Source organism: Spea bombifrons, chromosome 2, assembly GCF_027358695.1.
Source record: "Spea bombifrons isolate aSpeBom1 chromosome 2, aSpeBom1.2.pri, whole genome shotgun sequence".
NCBI classification, from domain to species: domain Eukaryota; kingdom Metazoa; phylum Chordata; class Amphibia; order Anura; family Pelobatidae; genus Spea; species Spea bombifrons.
In genome coordinates this window covers 30,318,449-30,338,451 of record NC_071088.1, presented here as the reverse complement: position 1 = coordinate 30,338,451, position 20,003 = coordinate 30,318,449, and the positions used below count along the sequence as shown (strand labels likewise).

General features: G+C 40.8%; 1 protein-coding gene across 2 annotated transcripts; it reads right to left on the bottom strand.

Moving 5' to 3' along the window:
- Positions 1-4,476: 4,476 nt before the first annotated feature.
- Positions 4,477-19,649, bottom strand: LOC128474924 (interleukin-5 receptor subunit alpha-like). 2 transcript variants are annotated; one of them, XM_053457349.1, is made up of 11 exons: positions 19,551-19,649; positions 14,853-14,971; positions 12,661-12,809; positions 10,236-10,365; positions 8,692-8,812; positions 8,425-8,606; positions 7,806-7,948; positions 7,485-7,629; positions 6,400-6,502; positions 5,401-5,491; positions 4,477-4,700 (listed from the first exon to the last, which is right to left on the bottom strand). In XM_053457349.1, exons 2-11 carry the CDS (start codon positions 14,932-14,934, stop codon positions 4,599-4,601), a joined length of 1,248 nt encoding a protein of 415 aa, XP_053313324.1. In that variant the 5' UTR covers positions 14,935-14,971; positions 19,551-19,649; the 3' UTR covers positions 4,477-4,598. The 2 variants fall into 2 exon arrangements, with proteins under 2 accessions (XP_053313324.1, XP_053313325.1); XM_053457350.1 differs by having other exon boundaries at positions 6,400-6,499.
- Positions 19,650-20,003: the final 354 nt, after the last annotated feature.

The following is a 20,003-nucleotide window of genomic DNA, read 5'->3' as shown; positions in this document are numbered from 1 at the left end:
GACCTCAAATAGAGGTCTGATTAGGAGACTAAGATCCAGATCCCCCGCACCGCTGCAGGGGACCTGGATCCTCCTGTCGTCGCCCCCCCCCCCCCCCACACACACACTTACCGGTGCTTCCGGAGGTGAAGTTGGCAGCGGGGGTTTGTATGCGTCCGTCGCAAATACCTTCCCCGACTGTCAGAGATCAGAGTTCAAGAGTTCCTGATCTCTGACAGCCGGGGAAGGTATTTGCGACGGACGCATACAAACCCCCGCTGCCAACTCCACCTCCTTCCGGCTGCCGCGGAATGAGACGTCAACCCGCTGCCCCGGCAATACAGCAGGAAATTGGAAGCACCGGTAAGTGTGTGTGTGTCATTTCTGGAATGCCTTACACCCCTATATGCCACTCTGGCACTTAGGGGGTTAAAAGGCATATTATGGGGCAGAGTGGCATATAGGGAGGTATAAGGCATTTCAGGAGGCAGAGTGGCGTTAAGGGGGCATTTAATAGTGCACTCTGCCTCCTGAAATGCCTTATACCTCCCTATATGCCACTCTGCCCCATAATATGCCTTTTAACCCCCTAAATGCCAGAGTGGCATATAGGGGTATAAGGAATTCCTGGAGGCAGAGTGCTCTATATAATGCCTTTTAACTCCCTTAATGCCACTCTGCCTCCTGGAATGCCTTATACCTCCCTATATGCCACTCTGCCCCATAATATGCATTTTAACCCCCTAAATGCCAGAATGGGATATAGGGGTATAAGGCATTTCTGGAGGCAGAGTGGCACATAGGGGGTCAAAAGGCATATCATGGGCCACAGTGCCATATTGGTGTGGCAAGCCTGGGGGCAGATGTGCGTAACTGGGGGACAGGTTGGAAAATACAAGAAATAAAAACAAAAAAAAAATATTTTTCTCAATCATAGCTTTTATTAAAAAAAATAGTTTACATGAATTAACATTTACTGGTAAAACTTTTTTCCTTTAGGGTCGTCTTATATTCAGGCTTTTTCTTTTTTTCCTAAGTTAATATTCAGATTTTGGGGGGTCGTCTTATAATCAGGGTCGTCTTATAATCGAGCAAATACGGTATATAAATCTTTAGCGCGTGTATCAACCAGGAACTCCATCCAGACACCACCAATTCAGGAAAACCTACCAGATGTGCTTGATATCTTCCATCTAAACGTGAGTGTATTACTTCACCGCGTAAATAGTGGTTTTAAAGATATTACCCTATTGGATCTTTCTTTTCTTCCATGCACGCGAGGTTAAGGAACCAGTAAACATACCAAATGGTGGTTGATACACGCGCTAAAGATTTATATAAATTGTGAGTGCAACTGTTGAAGCATTGTGCGAAAATTCCAGAACTTTTTTTATTGGATCACACTGTTTTTTCTTTTGTTTTATTTTTTATGAGTGATTCGCGATCGTGTGTTTTGAAGCGCCCCTAGACAGAAGTCAATCTTTATATTCCTTTCAACATTCCGTGGAGAGTGTTTTTAGGGTTGCTGCTATAAACCCGATCAAAGAAAAGGAAAATATTTTTTGTTCTTGCCTTTTGACACTTGGTTTCACCCTTTTCACGTTCAGTCACAGGGACTGTCACCATCTCAGAGGTGCTACTCTTACTGTGGTTAGCTTTGGTGGTACTAGTACCTGCTTGGAATCAAGGGCAGCTGCCAAAATGGGGCATGCTCTGGTAGGTCTAATGCAGCTGCTCTGCGTGGGTGCAAAGAATTGGCAATGGGACATGTGGCTGGCACTATTGCTGGGCATTTTGGTTTCGAACTCTCTCTCCACCGCTTAGCATGCCCTTTTTATCTTAAGGGCCAACTTGCCCTTGGTTCAGAGGGTGGCTGGCATGTTCTCCTGGGGTGTCTATGGTTTGCATGCTTGATTAGCCTACTAATCACCTTTGCAAGATCCACACAAGACTGATAAAGGGAGGGCACTACAACCCTGCTAAAGGTGGTGCAATAGGAAAGGTGGTAATGGGGAGCAAGAGCCTATAGCAGCTGCCTATAGCCCCCCCCATCATGAAGAAAGCACATCCAACAAAGTTTAAGTTGACCAAGTGCCTGTTGCCTTTATTCGGCTGCTGCTTTGACATGCCCCTTGAATGGAAAACCCCAAAGTGTTCTAGGGTAGGCTGGTGCAGTGGATGTTGGTGCTGATTCTGTCACCCTCAGCGAGAAGGCTGTGGCCTCACCATGCCCATTGCTCTGGCAGCTGTTGAGGGTTTGCTGTTATTGCCTTTAGTTTTCCTGGGAAGCAAAGCTGCAGTGTGTTGTGTGTCTAGCTCATAAAATAAATCCAGAACATTGTCTTAATCATAGATGGCCGTATTCTTTTCACCTGGGCTGACGGTGGTGTAAGGTCCTTCCTCAGTGTCTTCTGGGGCAAAAATAGACCTTCTACTATCTGACAGTGCCACTGCTTAATGCCACTGCTTGCTGCCCCTCTTTGCTGTAGAGTGTATGGCCAGTGCTTACAGTAGTGGTCACGTTAACCCAAAAGGCAGTTGTGGTTGCACTGGTAGTGGTGCTTTTATGCCGTGCTTCACCATTAATAGCGTGCATTCTATCTATGCCCTGGATCCTGACCTCTGAGTCCTTGGTTGTAATTGTGCTGTGTGTTCCCCTCACTGCTATTTCATACACCCCTGCCCACAGCTCTGCCTAACCTATGAACACTGCAATCGTTCCTTCTCACGGACATTTCCAATTTTTATATATATATACACTTGGCCATTTAAAATGGGAAAAATTCAAAATTAAACGGTATACTGCCTACTTACGCATTTCACAAAATCAAATGCCCGCTTTTGTCACCGATATTTAATATAATGCAATTAATAAAAGTTTTCCGCAAATGAGAGGCTTGGCTGGTAGCATAAATGGACAACGATCTTGAGCTAGTACTCAGTAGTACTAGTAACAGGTTTTAATTTTAAAACAAGGACAGTCATACTTTTTACGCAAGCCCAGTAGAATGCCTGTTATCACCGATATTTATCAATGGAGACTAAAAGATGAGATGATAGGCAATGCAAAAAACCTTATCCACAAACCTATGTGTTTCACTGGTACTAGCATAAATAGGCGACTGCCTCATTAACTAAACTTCCTCAGGAACAGGGGAAGAAAATGTCTGCTGCCTGAAATACATTATAGTAGTCACTACAGCTTCTCCAATTCACCCAACAGTACATTTTCTCCACTAAAATAAACTATTTAACTTGCTGTAAGGTGTGCAATGAGCATTAATGTCAGCCTCTGCTAGCCTAAATCTGTCACTGCCTCACGCTCAGCACACTTGCATAACTAATGCTTTCCCCTTGTAAATGCTGATTGGCCAGAGTGAAATAAAAGCAAGAAAAAAAAATCCCACAGATTGTTGGACCCATCAACCACAGCCTTAACCATCCATTTTTTTTTTATCTACTTCCACCACCTTGTCATTAATATGTACCCTGCTACATATAGTCCCTCCACACTTTTGCAATTCGATTTTGTTTTGCCAGAGATAGTCTTTGTTTCGAACGCACAAAACAGACAATTTTCGTTTAAAACAAATGCACGAGTCTAGTGAGCATGTTGAAAGCGATGAGTAGGTGAGTAGGCTGAGGTTGCGTTCTGTACTGTGTGGTGCTGTTGCATGTCTGCTGCTGATAACTTTGAGCTCTCTTCTGTTGAGAGCAAGCCCATGGAAGCTCTGATGAAGGTTTATTTTCTCTTTACGGTAGATGAGATAGATACCCTTATCTCCGCTTTGAGGTCTGCTATGCATCTGGAAGAAAGTAAAACTCAAAAGCGTGACCACTTCTTTTCTAAGCTTATTGCCTCTGTGAATCTGCTGCTCGAAAAATCTGGTCTGCCACATGGCCTGTAGGGACCGCACCGCATGTATTGTGCATGCTCGTACTAGCAAGACTCTTAAAGAGGTTGCCCTATTCTGGTCATCCTGCTGCAACTTGGGAGCGTGATACGTGATCCCATCCAGCATCTGTTCCTGCCCACCCCTAGTCCCCTGTTTCCCTTCTCTCTGCTGTGCTTCCCTGAACTACTGGAGCACTTAGGCCCTAAGGAGGTATCCTTGCATATAAAGGATGCATACTACTTACTAGGTACTTTAATGTGCATTCATCGTTAGGCTGTCCAGTGTGTTTGGCTGTGGCCTGTCTTGATCATCCATTTTCCATACTATAGTGGGTGCCTGAGAATTGCGTTTTTCTGTTTACATTTTCTACAGTGATGACAAGGATCACAAAAGGCAAGTGTACCTGGCATTTCGAGTATAGACTGTGCATATGATTGTGATCAGTTTGATGTACTGATGGAGATGTTTGCCCAATATCAAGGTGAACAAAAAAATCTTTGAGTAGGAGATGTTGCCAATTCTGTATCAAGTTAAATCTCATGCTGATTTGTGTTATGGTAATCAATAGCATAAAACTATAACAATGACAGAAATATTGTACTGTCTTTTTTTAATAGGATACCACCATTATAAATAAATCAGACATTTTGATTATTACAATAACACTTTAGTAATCGTACTCATGTTACATAGACTCCCTGTTTGATCCTTGTTCATAAATATTTAACAATTTACATAGAAACTATCTTGAACTTCAGTTATAGTTGAACAAACACATTCTTCATCTTTCACCGAGACCATATCAACAGCGGAAAATTTGTGTTCCTAAAAGTCAAACAATGCAATAATGTGAAACAAAATAATTAACCAAGCTAATGGCGTACAGTACATCTGTTATTGTATATGCCGATATGATACGTGACATAAAATCAAAAGGCATTTTTTTTCTTAACCTTAATTTAAATTTATTTTCATAATTATCAATAATAATTATTGATGGCCATTCAGGGTACTGTGGGGATGACTTTATGTGACTAAAATCTTGGCATGAAGATTTGAGTGATCATAGGGCCACTGGGCCAAAGTTCTTTGCAGTAAAAGAACGTGTATTTAGTCACAAATACTATATAATACTTGTCACTTCAAAAGCTTTTTATGTCCAGAGTACTCTTGTTACAACATTATAGTTACTATTGTATAGAAGAAACATGTGTAATGATCCTTTGCTGTTTATACTTTTGTATATTCACTTCTCGAATAAAAAATACTGCAACAGATAGTCAATGTAGGATGCAATGCATTTTCCAGTCATCTGGAAATATTTAACGGTATTTTTTGGAATGGGTAACCCTTTTTCTGCAGGATAAAGTTGAGAACTAAATGAAGCTGGGTATCCGTGGACATTTTTAAGAGGTTGCACCCCATTTAAGTGTTCCTCCTCATTCCTTCCCTACCTCAGTTTTACCTTTCCTTCACCCTTTCTAGTTTTATCTCAACCCCTATTCTTTTGTCACCCCAAACATACCTGTTTATCTCTTTGTTCATATTGACCAAAATCCTTTATTACATTTACTGGTTGTGGTACTGGAGGAAAGATTTTTCTCAATATTTTGAACCTTGAATTAAAAATAAACTGAAGTTATTATAGTAAGAATTCCATAATGTTTTTTCTAGTAGTGCCCAAAGGATAACTTTAAACAGGTTAGTGCTTCTAGCAGCCAAAACTATATTTGACACCAACTTGCTCGGTCCTGGAATTTTGCTTAACTGCGACAGGCATATTCTCACTGATAAATATAATTAGGGTATCCATAGACTCATCATGAAATTTTTGGACAATCGAGAATTCTGTTTTAAACAATGATCTGGGACTGGATCAAATGGGTTTGTCCTCTCAGGATTTTGCAGAAACAACCCACTCTTTCTTTGCCCAACACTAGATCTGGATTCCAAGAACCAATGAGCACAAAGATTGCTATTGCTCCCCTAGACTCTAACAAAGGGGGGGGTCAATCACGCACATACCAATACTCTCCGGGTAAAACACTGCTTCCCCAGGTCTCTTGGTCGCTCAGCTCTTTCACTGAACACAGCATTTAGGTATGATCAAGCAACCTATGGGCTACATCCACCCCCTAAAACTCCCTACTCTGGCCCTTAACCTGCCAGAAACGTCTTTCATCATGACAGGCAATGAGTGTGGAGGCTATACAGAGCTGCTTTTAGTAACTGGAGGCGATTGAGTCTTCTGATTGCACTCTATGCAAGCCATCAAGATGAAACACACAAACCTCTGCTGACAAGATATGATTCCAGGGCAGCCTTGTGGAGACCCTATCTACTGTGAAAATGAGGAACCAAAAGCAGGCACAGTAAAAGGTCTGGAAAATTACTATACGTCCTTGTGCGAGTGCTTTGGTAGTGCATTATCAGACATTTTGCCCTAAACTTTGAAATGCTGAGAACATGCAGGGGTAGTTTTTTTTTTTTTTTTTTTTGCTTGTTAAGCAAATCATTTATTTACCTGCAACACAACACTGTAGAAACTGATAGGACAGCAATGGTGCATACTGTGAGCACTATCAAGAGGTGATCGCGGGTAAATATTGGTGAATCTGGGGATCCTGCTGGAAAACATTGTAAGAATTAAATATCTGCAGTATGTTCTGGTATGACTTGATATTTCTAACAGACTTAATATGTATTACATGACAGAATATAGGCAATGCAGGGAAAAAAATGTAAGATATAATTGTCTGAGAATAATGCTACTTGCAAACCTTTATGGCATATACATGTTTTAAAGGTAATACTGAGTAGGAATGCCAAACAATTGCTCATTAGAGCCTCATTTTTAAATAATGAATGCAAGGGAAAGTTAAATATTTTTTTAGCACCCATACATTCTAGATATAATTTGACTCTTGTGTATCCAATTATAGTGTACTATGTTTATCACTCTTGGCCACCCATATTTGTCTGATTAGGCCAGACTCAGCTGTAAAAGATGGCTGTTAGGACACTTGGATGTATAGAGTGACATGGGCTTTAGACATAATTTACACATTCTTTGCCACCCATGCCAACGGACACAGAATTAGGATGAGGGAGAAGAACTGGATAGAGATAAAATATATTTTTATCCCCCCTTACCACCAATACACAATGAGCAGAGGATGCAGTGTCAGAGGTATAACTACTAGGGTTTATTTTATTACTGCTTGCTTTTTTCCCACCCTCACAAATTTCATCTCCTACAGCAGAATACCGTATATGCGAATTGAGAGCGATGTTCTTGGGATTTGGACTCTTTGAATTGGCAAGTTGTGATTTTGCTGCTGCAAACTCATTTTCTGCCAAGTTTATGAGGATGCAATGCAGTGCTTTTGGGGAAATGTATTGGGATAACGCTGGACAGTGTGCATTTAGGGTCTTGTCTGGCAAGTATTTTTAAGGGGTGTGTTTTGTTTTTGGCACTGTTTGCACTGTTGCAAAGGGTCATTTGTATGATGCCATCTGCCATGAGCTGTCATAACAAGGGATTCAAACCTGGTGTTTTTATGCAGTGCAGTCCAAGTACTTACTATACTTACTTACTGTAGTACTTACTATAGAAGATTGGCTCGCTCCATTCACCCCAAAAAGTATTTTCAAAACAAGGAGTCACCCATTTTGCTCTTACTTTTGCAATTAACTGTTCCCTCACATTTATTATAGGGATTGTATACATAGTTGTTTTGACTTTGTGGGTTGCCTAGGAGAAAAATAAATAAAATAAAAGTGTGTTCACACTGATACAATAACTTTACACTGATAACTGACTATTTCATTTACAGAGCCACTGTGGAAGATGTGGCACACTAGACCTTGGATAGGCTTTGACTAATTGATAATACAATCACATCTATATTTTAATAATTATCAAGTTACCTCATTGTTTTTACTCCAAATGTTAAGTTCATAATTAAAGCAATCTTCTGCATATGGGTCAAGTGTTTCTGGTTGCAGCCATGTAAATACTAATCTATTCAAACTATTGTTCAAGGTGAAGTTTCTTGGAGGAGTCAAAATTTCTGAAAATGAAATGATCATAAATCTCAGTAAAAAAAACCCCAATATTTCCATTATTGCCATGCTTAGAGTTGTTATTTGTGAAATGAAATTTAAACATACAAATAATAAGTCACATATTTATTTTAAGGGGCCCTTTTGAGTTGATCTTCCTTATGATACACAAAAAAGTCCCATGGAGCAGGACAATAAGTTAGGCAAAAACCCAGGTCCAAATCCTTAAAAGATAAAATAAAACAAATTTGGAAAATGTTTTCTGGGTAGTAGGAAGTGGGATGAGGATTTAAGCAACATGGTAAACATTTTGGGGTAAGGGTACTAGTGGATGCAGTGATTATACGGCCACCTTATTCTTGTTTCTCATCGTTGCTCTAGATTAGAGTCTAGACTGCCTTTTGGCCTTATATGTGAGCAGTAAGCAATAAATACCTATAATCTATGTGCCATCCTTTTAAATATAATCATAAAGTAACATTACCATAATCAGCAGGGGTAATAAATTCATCCAAGAACCGGACTGGTCTATTTTTGCTTTCTTCCAACACTATCATGTGCACTGATTTGTCGAAATTAATATCTAGAAAGCTGAATAAACATTTATTATGTCTTCCAAGTAGATCCTTCTCATAGGCTGGGCATGTTAGTTTTTCCCCCTCTTGGCTATAAATGTAAAATGATACAAGAAATAAGTAACTGCTCTGTATAAAAATTGTAAAATCAATTATAATAATGAACATTTACTTACATAAGGTAAAGTAAGTAGGTGGTGTTTTCTGCTGCTTGTCTACCCACATCCCATGAGCAATTCATAAAAGAAATATTAAATACAACACATGAAATGTTTTCATCAGATGTGTAGGGTCCTCCTAGAAAAAGCATAATTTAAAGTTATCATGGAATTGTTCATTGGCATGTTAACATCACGTATAGTAGCATACAATATACAACAAATTTACACACACTGAGAAAGAAAGGTGATCCTATCTATCTCTCCTAAATAGAATTGTTTTGGTTATTATTATAGTTCCTGGTGTACCACGTTTACCTGCTATGGAAGTCATCTGTGTATTGTGGCTACAGAAAAAATCCCGTGAGTCATTTGTGACTCTATAGGGTATAGATCTGGCCCTGGGTGCAAATAGAAAGAATTCAATATACTGATTATAGTAATATAATTTTATAATAATCTGTCATACTTTTATCTCTTCTTCAAACTAAAATGTTTGCATATACCTGCTTGAGGAAAAGTACAGTGGCGGAACTACCGGGGTCGCAGGGGTTGCGACTGCGACCGGGCCCTGGAGTTCTGCCAGTCAGTGGGGCCCAAGGGGTGCCGAGCGGTTGCTGAAAACGACCGCTCGGCAACTCTTGGGCCCCCCTGGCTGACAGAAATCCAGGATGCCTCAGCTCCCCGCCGCTGCCGCTGCTGCCGCCGTCGCCGTCTGCCTCAGCGCTGCCCAGAGTGCAGTGTTGGGAGCGTGAAGCGTTTGTCTCGGGTGCTGGCGCTTCACGTTGAGCGCCGAAATATATCGTCATATGCCGGCGCTCAGCAGTGAAGCGCCGGCACCCGAGACAAACGCCTCACGCTCCCAACACAGGAGTTGACGGTAAGTGACCTACAAAGGGGGGGTAGGGAGGGAGTGGGTAGATCGTGAGAAGGGGGGGTAGGGAGGGAGTGGGTAGATCGTGAGAGGGGGTAGGGAGGGAGTGGGTAGATCGTGAGAAGGGGGGGTAGGGAGGGAGTGGGTAGATCGTGAGAATGGGGGGGTATGGAGGGAGAGGGTAGATCGTGAGAAGGGGGGGGTAGGGAGGGAGAGGGTAGATCGTGAGAAGGGGGGGTAGGGAGGGAGAGGGTAGATCGTGAGAAAGGGATGGGTGGGGGGGGCCCTTAACAGATTCTCGCACCGGGGCCCTGAGGTTTCTAGTTACGCCCCTGGAAAAGCATCTTATTTTTACCCTGTTTGTGGCCATTCTGACCTGTAGTTGAAAGATTCTGACCTTAGACCTTACCCATGTGGGCCTGTATATTAGGCCAAATGTAACCCAAACAACTGATAAAACAGGTAACTATGGCAATTGGCAAATCACATGAATCAATTGTGGGGGACTGAACAAAAAGAAAGTAAGGTGTTAGTGTGAAGAGAGTAAGCCTTCAGTGGCTTAACCTGAAATCGAGAAGGTATGCAAACTTTCTTTAAAAAAGATGAAGTTAAAGAAACTTCTAAGAAAACACATTTCTAGTAACATGTATACATCTATTTTTCAGTATCATTAAACTATATAGTTTACCTTCAGGAAAGATTGTTTTTGTTGTCCAGTTATTCTTCACATCCCTGCCATTTTTCATTGTTCTTATTTCTACTTCCACACCTTTATGTAAAATAGCTTCAGGTATAATTTCCACAAAGCATTTTTGTAGCTGACAAAATACAACACGTAAATATTGATTATAACCCCTACAATGCATTATGTTAAAATCTGTTGCAACCTCGTAATTTAATTCATTTAGAAGTTGAAAAAAGTCTTGTATGTGCAATGAACCAAAAAATGCAATGCTCCTAAGCATTAGGTTTTCAAGAATAGGCGGACTAGATTTAAAATCCAAGTCATTCAAAAATATATATATATTAATATAAATGTGAAATATATAATTAAAAGTCCATTTTTGTCATTAATAAAGTATAAATTAACAAAAGTAAACCTAATGTTATATACCACACTGAATTTCACTGATATTATTTAAGGATGGATTCAAGAACTACATTTGCTGGGGTATTTTTATAACAGACTAGCTTGTAATGTTAATAAGCAACTTTTAAATAAGTTTTACCTTTAGGGCTAGGTGAAAATTTTTAAATTTAAAGGCATTTCACTAAAAGAGTGATGGCAGAGTTATGGTTTTAACTTTGTATGATTTATTATGAAGGGCCAGTACTGACAAGTTTCTCCAGCGGAGTCGGCAGTGGCGGAACTACCGGGGTCGCTGGAGTCGCGACTGCGACTGGGCCCTGGAATTCTGCCAGTCAGGGGGGCCCAAGGGGTCTTGGGCCCCCCTGACTGACAGAAATCCAGGATGCTTCCGCTCCCCGCCGCTGCTGCCGCCACCGCTGCCGCTGCCGCCGCCTGCCTCAGCGCTGCCCAGAGTGCAGTGTTGGGAGCGTGAAGTGTTTGTCTCGGGTGCCGGCGCTTCACGCTGAGCGCCGGCATATGACGTCAAAGGGAGGGAGTGGGTAGATCGTAAGAGGGAGTGAGTAGATCGTGGGAGTGAGTAGATCGTGAGAAGGGGGGGTAGGGAGGGAGTGGGTAGATTGTGAGAAGGGGGGGTAGGGAGGGAGTGGGTAGATTGTGAGAAGGGGGGGTAGGGAGGGAGTGGGTAGATCGTGAGAAGGGGGGGTAGGGAGGGAGTGGGTAGAACGTGAGAAGGGGGGATAGGGAGGGAGTGGGTAGATCGTGAGAAGGGGGGGTAGGGAGGGAGTGGGTAGATCGTGAGAAGGGGGGGGTAGGGAGGGAGTGGGTAGATCGTGAGAAGGGGGGTAGGGAGGGAGTGGGTAGATCGTGAGAAGGGGGTAGGGAGGGAGTGGGTAGATCGTGAGAAGGAGGGGTAGGGAGGGAGTGGGTAGATCGTGAGTAGGGGGGTAGGGAGGGTAGATCGTGAGTAAGGGATAGATGGGTTGGGGGTGTGGGGGGGCCCTTAACAGATTCTCGCACCGGGGCCCTGAGGTTTCTAGTTACGCCCCTGGGAGTCAGCCCTTAATACATAATTCAATGTTTAAAGAAATCTTGCTGATTTAAGCATAGGTTTCCAGCCAAGCTCTTCCTGTCAACCGCTTTAGCGAATAAACCCCATGTGTCATGTTCACAAATCCAGATGGCTCTATAAGAAAGGCTCTCAGCAGGATCATTAAACATTGAAGTACTATTGTGGTGCTGTTTGCAAGCTGCTGTGAAGACAGGCACCTCACAAAGTAACAGCATAAGTGTCTGTACGTGTATGAGGGTGTGTCAAGCTGAACCGAGCATGCAGGCTATCTTCCAGGAGCTGCGGGAAGGTTTAGAAGACAAGGCGAAACCAGAAACAGTCCGAAGGTCAGGGCGGGAGAGAGCAGCGAAGTCAAAATACAAGCCAAAGGTTGGGATAGGAGAGGACAGGATCAACGAAGTACAAAGCCAAGGGTCAAAAAACAGGAATCAGAATCAGGGAGCGCGAAATAAATTGCTCAGTGCCAGTTTTTAAATCCTCCACTAGATGTTGCCCCACCTCCCTGCGTGGTGCCGTTGACGTGCTTTCCCAGGCTACGTATTGCAGGAAGCTAGAAAAGGCAGCAGGGGGCGTGCGGTTCCTGGAGGACGGAGGTTGCGGAGGCGTGGGAGCTAGTACCCGCTATCGGCAGGTACTCAGGTGAGTTACTGCAGCGAGGATTCTCTCTGCCTCGCCACGGACCCAGGGTGTTAGCATATGGTGTTAGAAAGTGTGTGGGTATGTGTTAATCTATGGTGTTAGTGTGGAATTTGGGCATGTGTCAGTGTATGGTGTTAGAGTGTGTGTTAGTGTATACTGTTAGTTTGAGTGTATGGCGTTAGAGTGTGTGGGTGCATGTGTTATTGCAGAGTGATTGTGTTTTAGTGTATAACAACATTTTCCAAAGTGAAATGTGGATATATGTTATAGGCATACAATGCTGTATGACATTACAAGAGGGATGGATGTTCTTACATGAAGTACTGTAAAGCGGCCAAATATCACTGCTTTATATTCATACTGCTCCATGGCGGTTGTTATGTTGTTGCAGTCCCAAGAAACATTTAAAAAACCCACTCCAATGGTTACTTTCAAATCAGTAGGCAATGGTGCAAATTCTGCGTCTATAAGGTCACAAAGAAAAAACAAGTATTACTTGGAATCCTATTTACTGACATATGTTATAATTTAGAGATTTGTGAGTTTGTAGGAGAGTTTCAGTTCCAACTCAACAAATTAATTGTATATTACAATTGGCAGTCTTTCGTGCAGGCAATTAACTTATGTACACTTACCATATGTAGTAACTAAAGCATTACAATGATTAACGTGGCCTGGTCACCATGGGCATTGTCGGTTCCCCTGTGTCAACTGAGATCCAAGAGGTCATAAAAGACACTCATATACAGCAGTGTAAAACTGATACAGCAGTGTAAAAAAGTAAGAAGTGTTGCCAGATAAAGTGTCCTGGCGGTAATGTGAGGAATGTAAATAAAATAGAGACGTGAGAAGAAAAAAGGGAGAGAGACAACCAAAAGAAAGAAATAGTGGTCATGAGAGAAGCAAAAGAGGTAAAAAGACAAAAGAACTTTGATGGATGACATCCATGAAAATCTGGGGCAGGTTCCAAGTTAAAGAGGAAGCGTGAAGAAAATAATTAAAACAATATAGCTAAAGAAATAATACAGTATCTCACAAAAGTGAGTACACCCCTCACATTTTTGTAAATATTTTATTATATCTTTTATTATATCTGCTACAATGTAAAGTAGTGAGTGCACAGCCTGTATAACAGTGTAAATTTGCTGTCCCCTCAAAATAACTCAACACTGCATTATGAATGATCAACCAAATAGGCTTCTCTAACAAGAAAGACTGAGGTAGCCTTACATAATGCATAATCTAAATAGATCTGCACCTTTAACAAGCCTTTTTGTGGACATACTTTTTGAGATTGCATCTGGGGATTTGTCATGGTTTTACCAATGACTGCTAAAATGGTTGTCTAATAGAGAGAGGGGAAAGACAAGGTTAAAACAAGAAGGGAGGCAGACAGAAAGGGAGAGAGAACACACACAAGAGAAGGGGGAACATTGAGAGAAGAAAGAGTGGAGAGAGGAGAAAATGGAGAAAAGACAAACAAAAGAAAAAGGAAAGAAAAATGTGCTGGAAAAAGAAAGAGAAAAGGGAGGTAGGATAATGAAAATGATGAGAAGAGATAGTAGAGAAAGGAAAGGGAAGAGAATAGGGAGATGAGAAAATGCAGACAGGTGAAGAGAACAGCGAGTGAGAGAAGAGAAAAGGAAAAACTGAATAGAAAGGAGTGATAAAAGAGAGAGAATGAAAGGTAATGAGGAAAAATGAGAAAGAAGGTAAGGGCAAAAAAAAGAATACTACAAATGAAGCAAAGAAAAGCAAAAGGAGACAGGCAAGAGAAGAAAATCTTTTAATTGGCTGAGAATGAATACATCTGGACCCACAGCAACTACATCAGAAAAATAGCAAATGTACCTATTATGTCTATTATAAGCACATTTGCTCACAATCTGTGCTGACTGGACTGTGGGTCATCTCCACAATCTTCAACATTTGCACAACTGATACGGTAACTCAATCATACATGCACGTAATCTCAAATCCTCCACCCATGCTAGATTTTGTAACTTCCTCTGCGTGCATTTCATCGTGTTTGAGGGCTCAGCAAAGTGTTGAAGTTGTGCTTGTTTGTCTAACGGCTGCCCAGTCCCCAGTTCTAGGAAATGTGGACTCACATAGCCATCACCCCTTAATTACCTGCAATGTAAAATAGGTACATCCAGAAACCAGTGCTTCTTTATTACATGACACTGACCTTTAAAGGTAGCAACTCTGTATCATAGGAAAGTTGGTGTGTTAAAGTAGTCAATCCACTAATAAACCTCAACTTTACTGAATACAAAACTTCTTAGATAATGTTGTTTTTTTGTGTGTACTGGATTACACACAGTTGTGTTTAAAAGGCTAAATGTCTAGCCTTGAAAAGCCAAAAACCATACAGACTACTTGTAACTGGTTTGATGGAACATTGTGATCCAAGTAGTCAGGAGATGAAAGAAATACCTGGTGCAATGGTAGAGATACCCAGAGGATTTGTAATCCCAGTCTGGAATTGATTTAATGTGGCTTACCTTGTGAACTCTTTGTAGTGGCGCAGAATACTTGGATAAGCAGCAGGCACATAAGGTAAGAAACAGCTGAGATGTCTCTCATTTCACATTAGCACAACTATATATTGGGTGCGAAAAACCTACAAAACATGAAAACACATTAAAAGTCTTATACTACACAATGCCGCTCCTTGGTATTTAGAAACATGTCATAAAATGATAGTAAATAATCTCAAATTCTAGAAAAGAAATATTTTACTAAAAAAAATACAAATATTATCTCTACTTACGGCAATACGCCTGCGCGAGTGTGGAAATCCCTTAATCCCCCGTGTAATACACATGAAATGCAGGTGAAATCAAAACAAATATGTTTGAAAGTATCAGAACAACTGAGCATAAACACTACCTGTATGTAATGTAATGTTATCCGCAAGTCCATCTGGACTGCACACATAAAATTTAACACATATGAGGTGTTAAAAATGCAAAAGTTTTGTCAATTAACAAACTAGAGCGTGCAATTAACGAAACTTCATATGTTGGGAATGTTAGCAGGTATGTGACAGTACAACTGCATATGTTCTGTGGTCCATGTTGTTGCTACACCTTTGGCTAGTGCATAACTGTATATAGATACAGGCAGGATGGAGGCATAGTTAAAGGTTGGGGGAGCGAGTAGGGGTTTATTTAATTGTCATGTTACTTTACTCCTTATATCCCACAGGAGATGACTGGTGACACAGGGTGTCTCTACCCAGTGGGTGTGGAGGGCAAGGATGCCCCCTATGGACAGTATTTTATTTTTCCCAAATGGCAACAGAGTGGAGAATGAGGGGGCGGTACTGCCTGTGATCTGTGCTCCCATAGGTTACATTTAGACAGCATTCCTTTATCCTCTGGGGCTGTATTTAGGCAATATACCCCCAGATTTATTAAGTTATTCCCTGCCCCATGGAGTGGGGAAAGGAGAGGTTAATCTCCTGAGGACTAACATTTAATTCGAATTTTCGTAAATGGTTTATTTTAACCCCTTAAGGACAATAGGGGTTATTACTCGTAGTATATTGTGGGACAATGGCTATTTTAACATTTTTCGGTGTTACTGTTTAGCTGTGATTTTCTTCTTTCTCATTTCATGCTCCCACACATATTATATATTGTTTTTTTCAGGACAAACAGGGCTTTCTTTAGATACCATTAATTTTGTCATATCATCTAATTTACTATAAAAAAAATGATAAAATATGGGGATTTTTTGTTAAAAAATTACTTTTTCTCACTTTTTAAACAAAAAACTTTTACTCATCTGCAAAAACGAATGAAAAAACCTGCTAAATAGATTCTACTATTTGTCCTGAGTTTAGAAATACCCAATGTTTTTATGTTTTTTTGCTTTTTTCTGCACGTTATGGGGCAATAAGTACAGGTAGCGTTTTGCTATTTCAAAACCTTTTTTTCCAAATCTGGTAATTCTTCCCCCCATGTGCCATTTCGGGTATCTTTGAAGCCGGCCAATGCAATTTACCCCATCAAGTCATATATTTTTAAAAACTAGACACCCCAAGGTATTTCACATGCTGGTAATTTAACCCTTTCCATGCACTAATTTTACCACCAGCCTTTGTGAAACTTTATGGTAGTAAATTTTTTTGTATTTTTTTCACACACGTTGTACTTCAGGTATAAATTTATCGCTCCTGGTATATGTCCCTGTCAAACAACACCCCAATATGTGTTCAGTAACATCTCCTGAGCGCAGTGATACCCCACATGCATGGGTTTGTTGGGTTATTTGGGAGGTAAAAGGCCGCCTTTGTGAGGTGTGTATTTTTTGGCCATTCAGACATCTGATCCTACTGCCCCCATGTCCCATATTTGGGACACCTTTGAACCCGGCCAATTCAATTTACCCCATCCACTCATGCATTTTTTAATACGAGACACCCTATGGGCATTTGTAATGCCAATATTTTAACTCTTTCCATGCTGGAATTTTTGTAAAGATAAAGAATTTTAGGACTTGCTTATTAATTTTTTTTTTTTTTTTGGTGACAGTGGGGATTTTTATATGTTACCATATTATTTTTATTTTTTTAAACATTTTTAAAAAAATTTTTTTTAACATTTTTTAAAAAAATTTTTTATTTTTTTTTACTAATCACTCATTAGTGAGCTGGGCTCCATTGACCTTGCATGGTTGGATGCAGTACCTGCATTCAACCTGCAGGAGGAGCTCGAGAGTTCACAAGAGGGTCTGGATAGACCCTCTGAACTCAGATCTATTGTTAATGCCATCCTGTGAATGACGGCAACGTCATTTACAGGATGGCGCTTGTGGTTGCTCTTCGGAGCAATCACAAGGCGATCGGGGGTCGGGGGCTAGTGTTGCTGATATGCCTCGATATCGAGGCATGTCAGTAACACCATTTATGCTTAGGAAGCGATTCCGATCGCTTCCTAAGCTGTTTTAGCCGGGCGCCGCCGCGATCTTTCATGATCGGTGCGGCGGCCATTTTTCTTCCGGGGAGGGCTGCCGAGGGCTGCCCTCCCCGGATCCACGGTCAGCCTCACTTGGGAGGCTTCCGTGGATGCTGCAAAGCCGCCGATCGCGGCGAAAACGCCGCGATCGCGGCGATGCAGCTATTTAACGGCAGCCCGTACATGTACGGGCATTGTCGTTAACCCCTTGCACGGCAACCCCGTACATGTACGTGGATTGTCGTTAAGGGGTTAAAGGTTTGTGCATGGGGGGGGGTGAGTTTGCGAGTACCTGGCAACCTCCTGCTAGATTTAAAGTCAAAGTAACAGCTCACACGCAACTTGTAGGTTAAAGTTGGACTTTTGTCCCTGCACAGACTCATGGAAGTTTACTGCTTGTTCTGCTATTAGGACATTATGTTATTTGTGGCATGTTTATAGAAATAGAATTATTATAAACATTAAAATTGATAATGTAAATTTTAATATTTTGCATATCGTTGCTGAAAATATTTTCTACTCCATTAAGAACGTTTCAAAGAGGAAATCATACCAATTTCACAGAAAAATAATGTTTTACTGAGTTACTTCTCTTCAATATTTCTCATGGAATCTGAACAAAGTAGGTTGTAGACTTTTTCCCAATCCATATTGCTATTACAATACAAATGTGTTTTAACCAGGGCCACCATCAGAAACCTTTGGGCACAGTGCAAGCTTAATGCCTGGGCCCCCATGACCACCATTTGCTCCACATATCACTCAGTCTTATAACATGCATAGATACACGCAAACTTGCTCTAACACACGCTCAAAATAACACTGTACACATAAATATTCTTTTTCCTGTTATTCTTCCAGGTGCCCTTAGCCCTATGTTCACCCCTGACACTCCAACACCATAGACTGACAACCACCCAAACACAAATGCTAACAACAAATTTTGTTAAATGATAAAAATAAACCATTATCAAAGAGACTCCAAACTTTTGAATGGTAGTTTATATCTCCATTTTTCAACATTAAATGTTAACATTTCCCCAATGTTGAAGAAGCATAGCTGTCCTTGATTTTCCAGACCCTACTTGAGAAAAATTGTGTTGGTATTCAGTGTATGGATGTTGGGAAGCAAATCAGTGTAACGCTGTTTGTGGCCCACAGATATTCCAAAGGCTTTGTTCCATACAGCTTTACTGGGTTTACCCCATGATGGTGGCCTTGCTCCCGGCAACAAAGATCTAGTCGCTGTGTAAGGCATACTGGTTTTGTATCTGTCTCTAAGCACAATTTAACGTGGCCTGTGAAACATTCTCTCCTTATTTTATGCGATCCAGCTGTACAATGTGGAGCTATATAACAGTACTTGCCAACCCAGTCCTCAGAGTACACCAACAGGGCAGGCATTAGTAAGGACAACATTGTATTCCAATGGGAAAATTAAAAAAACCCTGGTCATAAGTATTTAGAAACTGAGTGTCGTGAGGTGGCTCTTTATATATCATAGGAGATGGTCTCACTGCCGACTTGGGCCTCAGATTTGTTCACACCCCATCCTGGGTTTTGCCTAGTCGACTCTGATTGCTAGTCATGCTTCCCAAACAGTGGTGTCTTGAGGGGGCTCTTTGGGTTATGTGGGTAGGTGACTCTCACCCTGCCTATACAAGGCTCTAGCCCCCCCCCCAAATGCTGACGCCTGAAATGTTGGGGTTATTAAAATATATTATTGAAAAGATCTGTCACTATTCTTGAATTCTACATTTTATTGTTCTATGCACTGAATGAGCCCAAATAACTGATATATATATGATAAGCAATAAAAATGTAAGGTATGTACAGTACTCAAAATATGCAGAGCTTTTAAATATTTACAGAAACTATTACATGGATTGACACAATGCGCAAGTATAGATTAATTTACATATGCTAAAGGATGTGACAGCAACATTCGCTTTTTAAAAGGCAAACCTCAAAAGCCATAACATATAAACCAAGTACTGTATGTTACATTTTCACAGAAACTCTTATATGCCATAGAAAACACCATCACTTACGGCTTAAAAGTGGAAAATAGTGGAAAATAATAACGGCAAGAACTGCATCTTTTTCCCCGTTATCTAACTACAGCACACAACACAGAATTATTTGCTGACTTTGGAATACAGAGATCCATGAAAATACATTTTACAAGCAGACACAAGCAAATTTAGTTCTAAATTAGGAAATAATGATATACCGTACCTTTTTTCTCAACGAAATCACAGACCCACAATTTTCTTTTAAAACATATAGTTATATTAACAAAGAACATTTCGGATTATGTTGAAATGACCAGTTATGTGTATCAGCAACAGGAAATGAGATAAAGCGAAAATATTTCACAATTTCCTTTTATTCTTTCCTCTTAGAATTAGAAGAGAAATATTTTCTTTTACAAGTCATACTTTGAGCAATATTAAATAAATTAATTACATTTTAAGGAAAACAAAATTCTACGGTATCTTTAATTTGCTTCTTTTTCCATAATATTTTATCCCCCCCCCTTTTTAAGTTTTCTCATTTGCTGTTTAGCGTTACCCATAAAGGTACTTGGACATCACATTAACTGTGATCCCTAGCATGTTGACCAAAGTTCTGTTTCTATGACAACCTATCAGTGTCTACTTTCCTGTCACATGACAATTGAGCATTCCA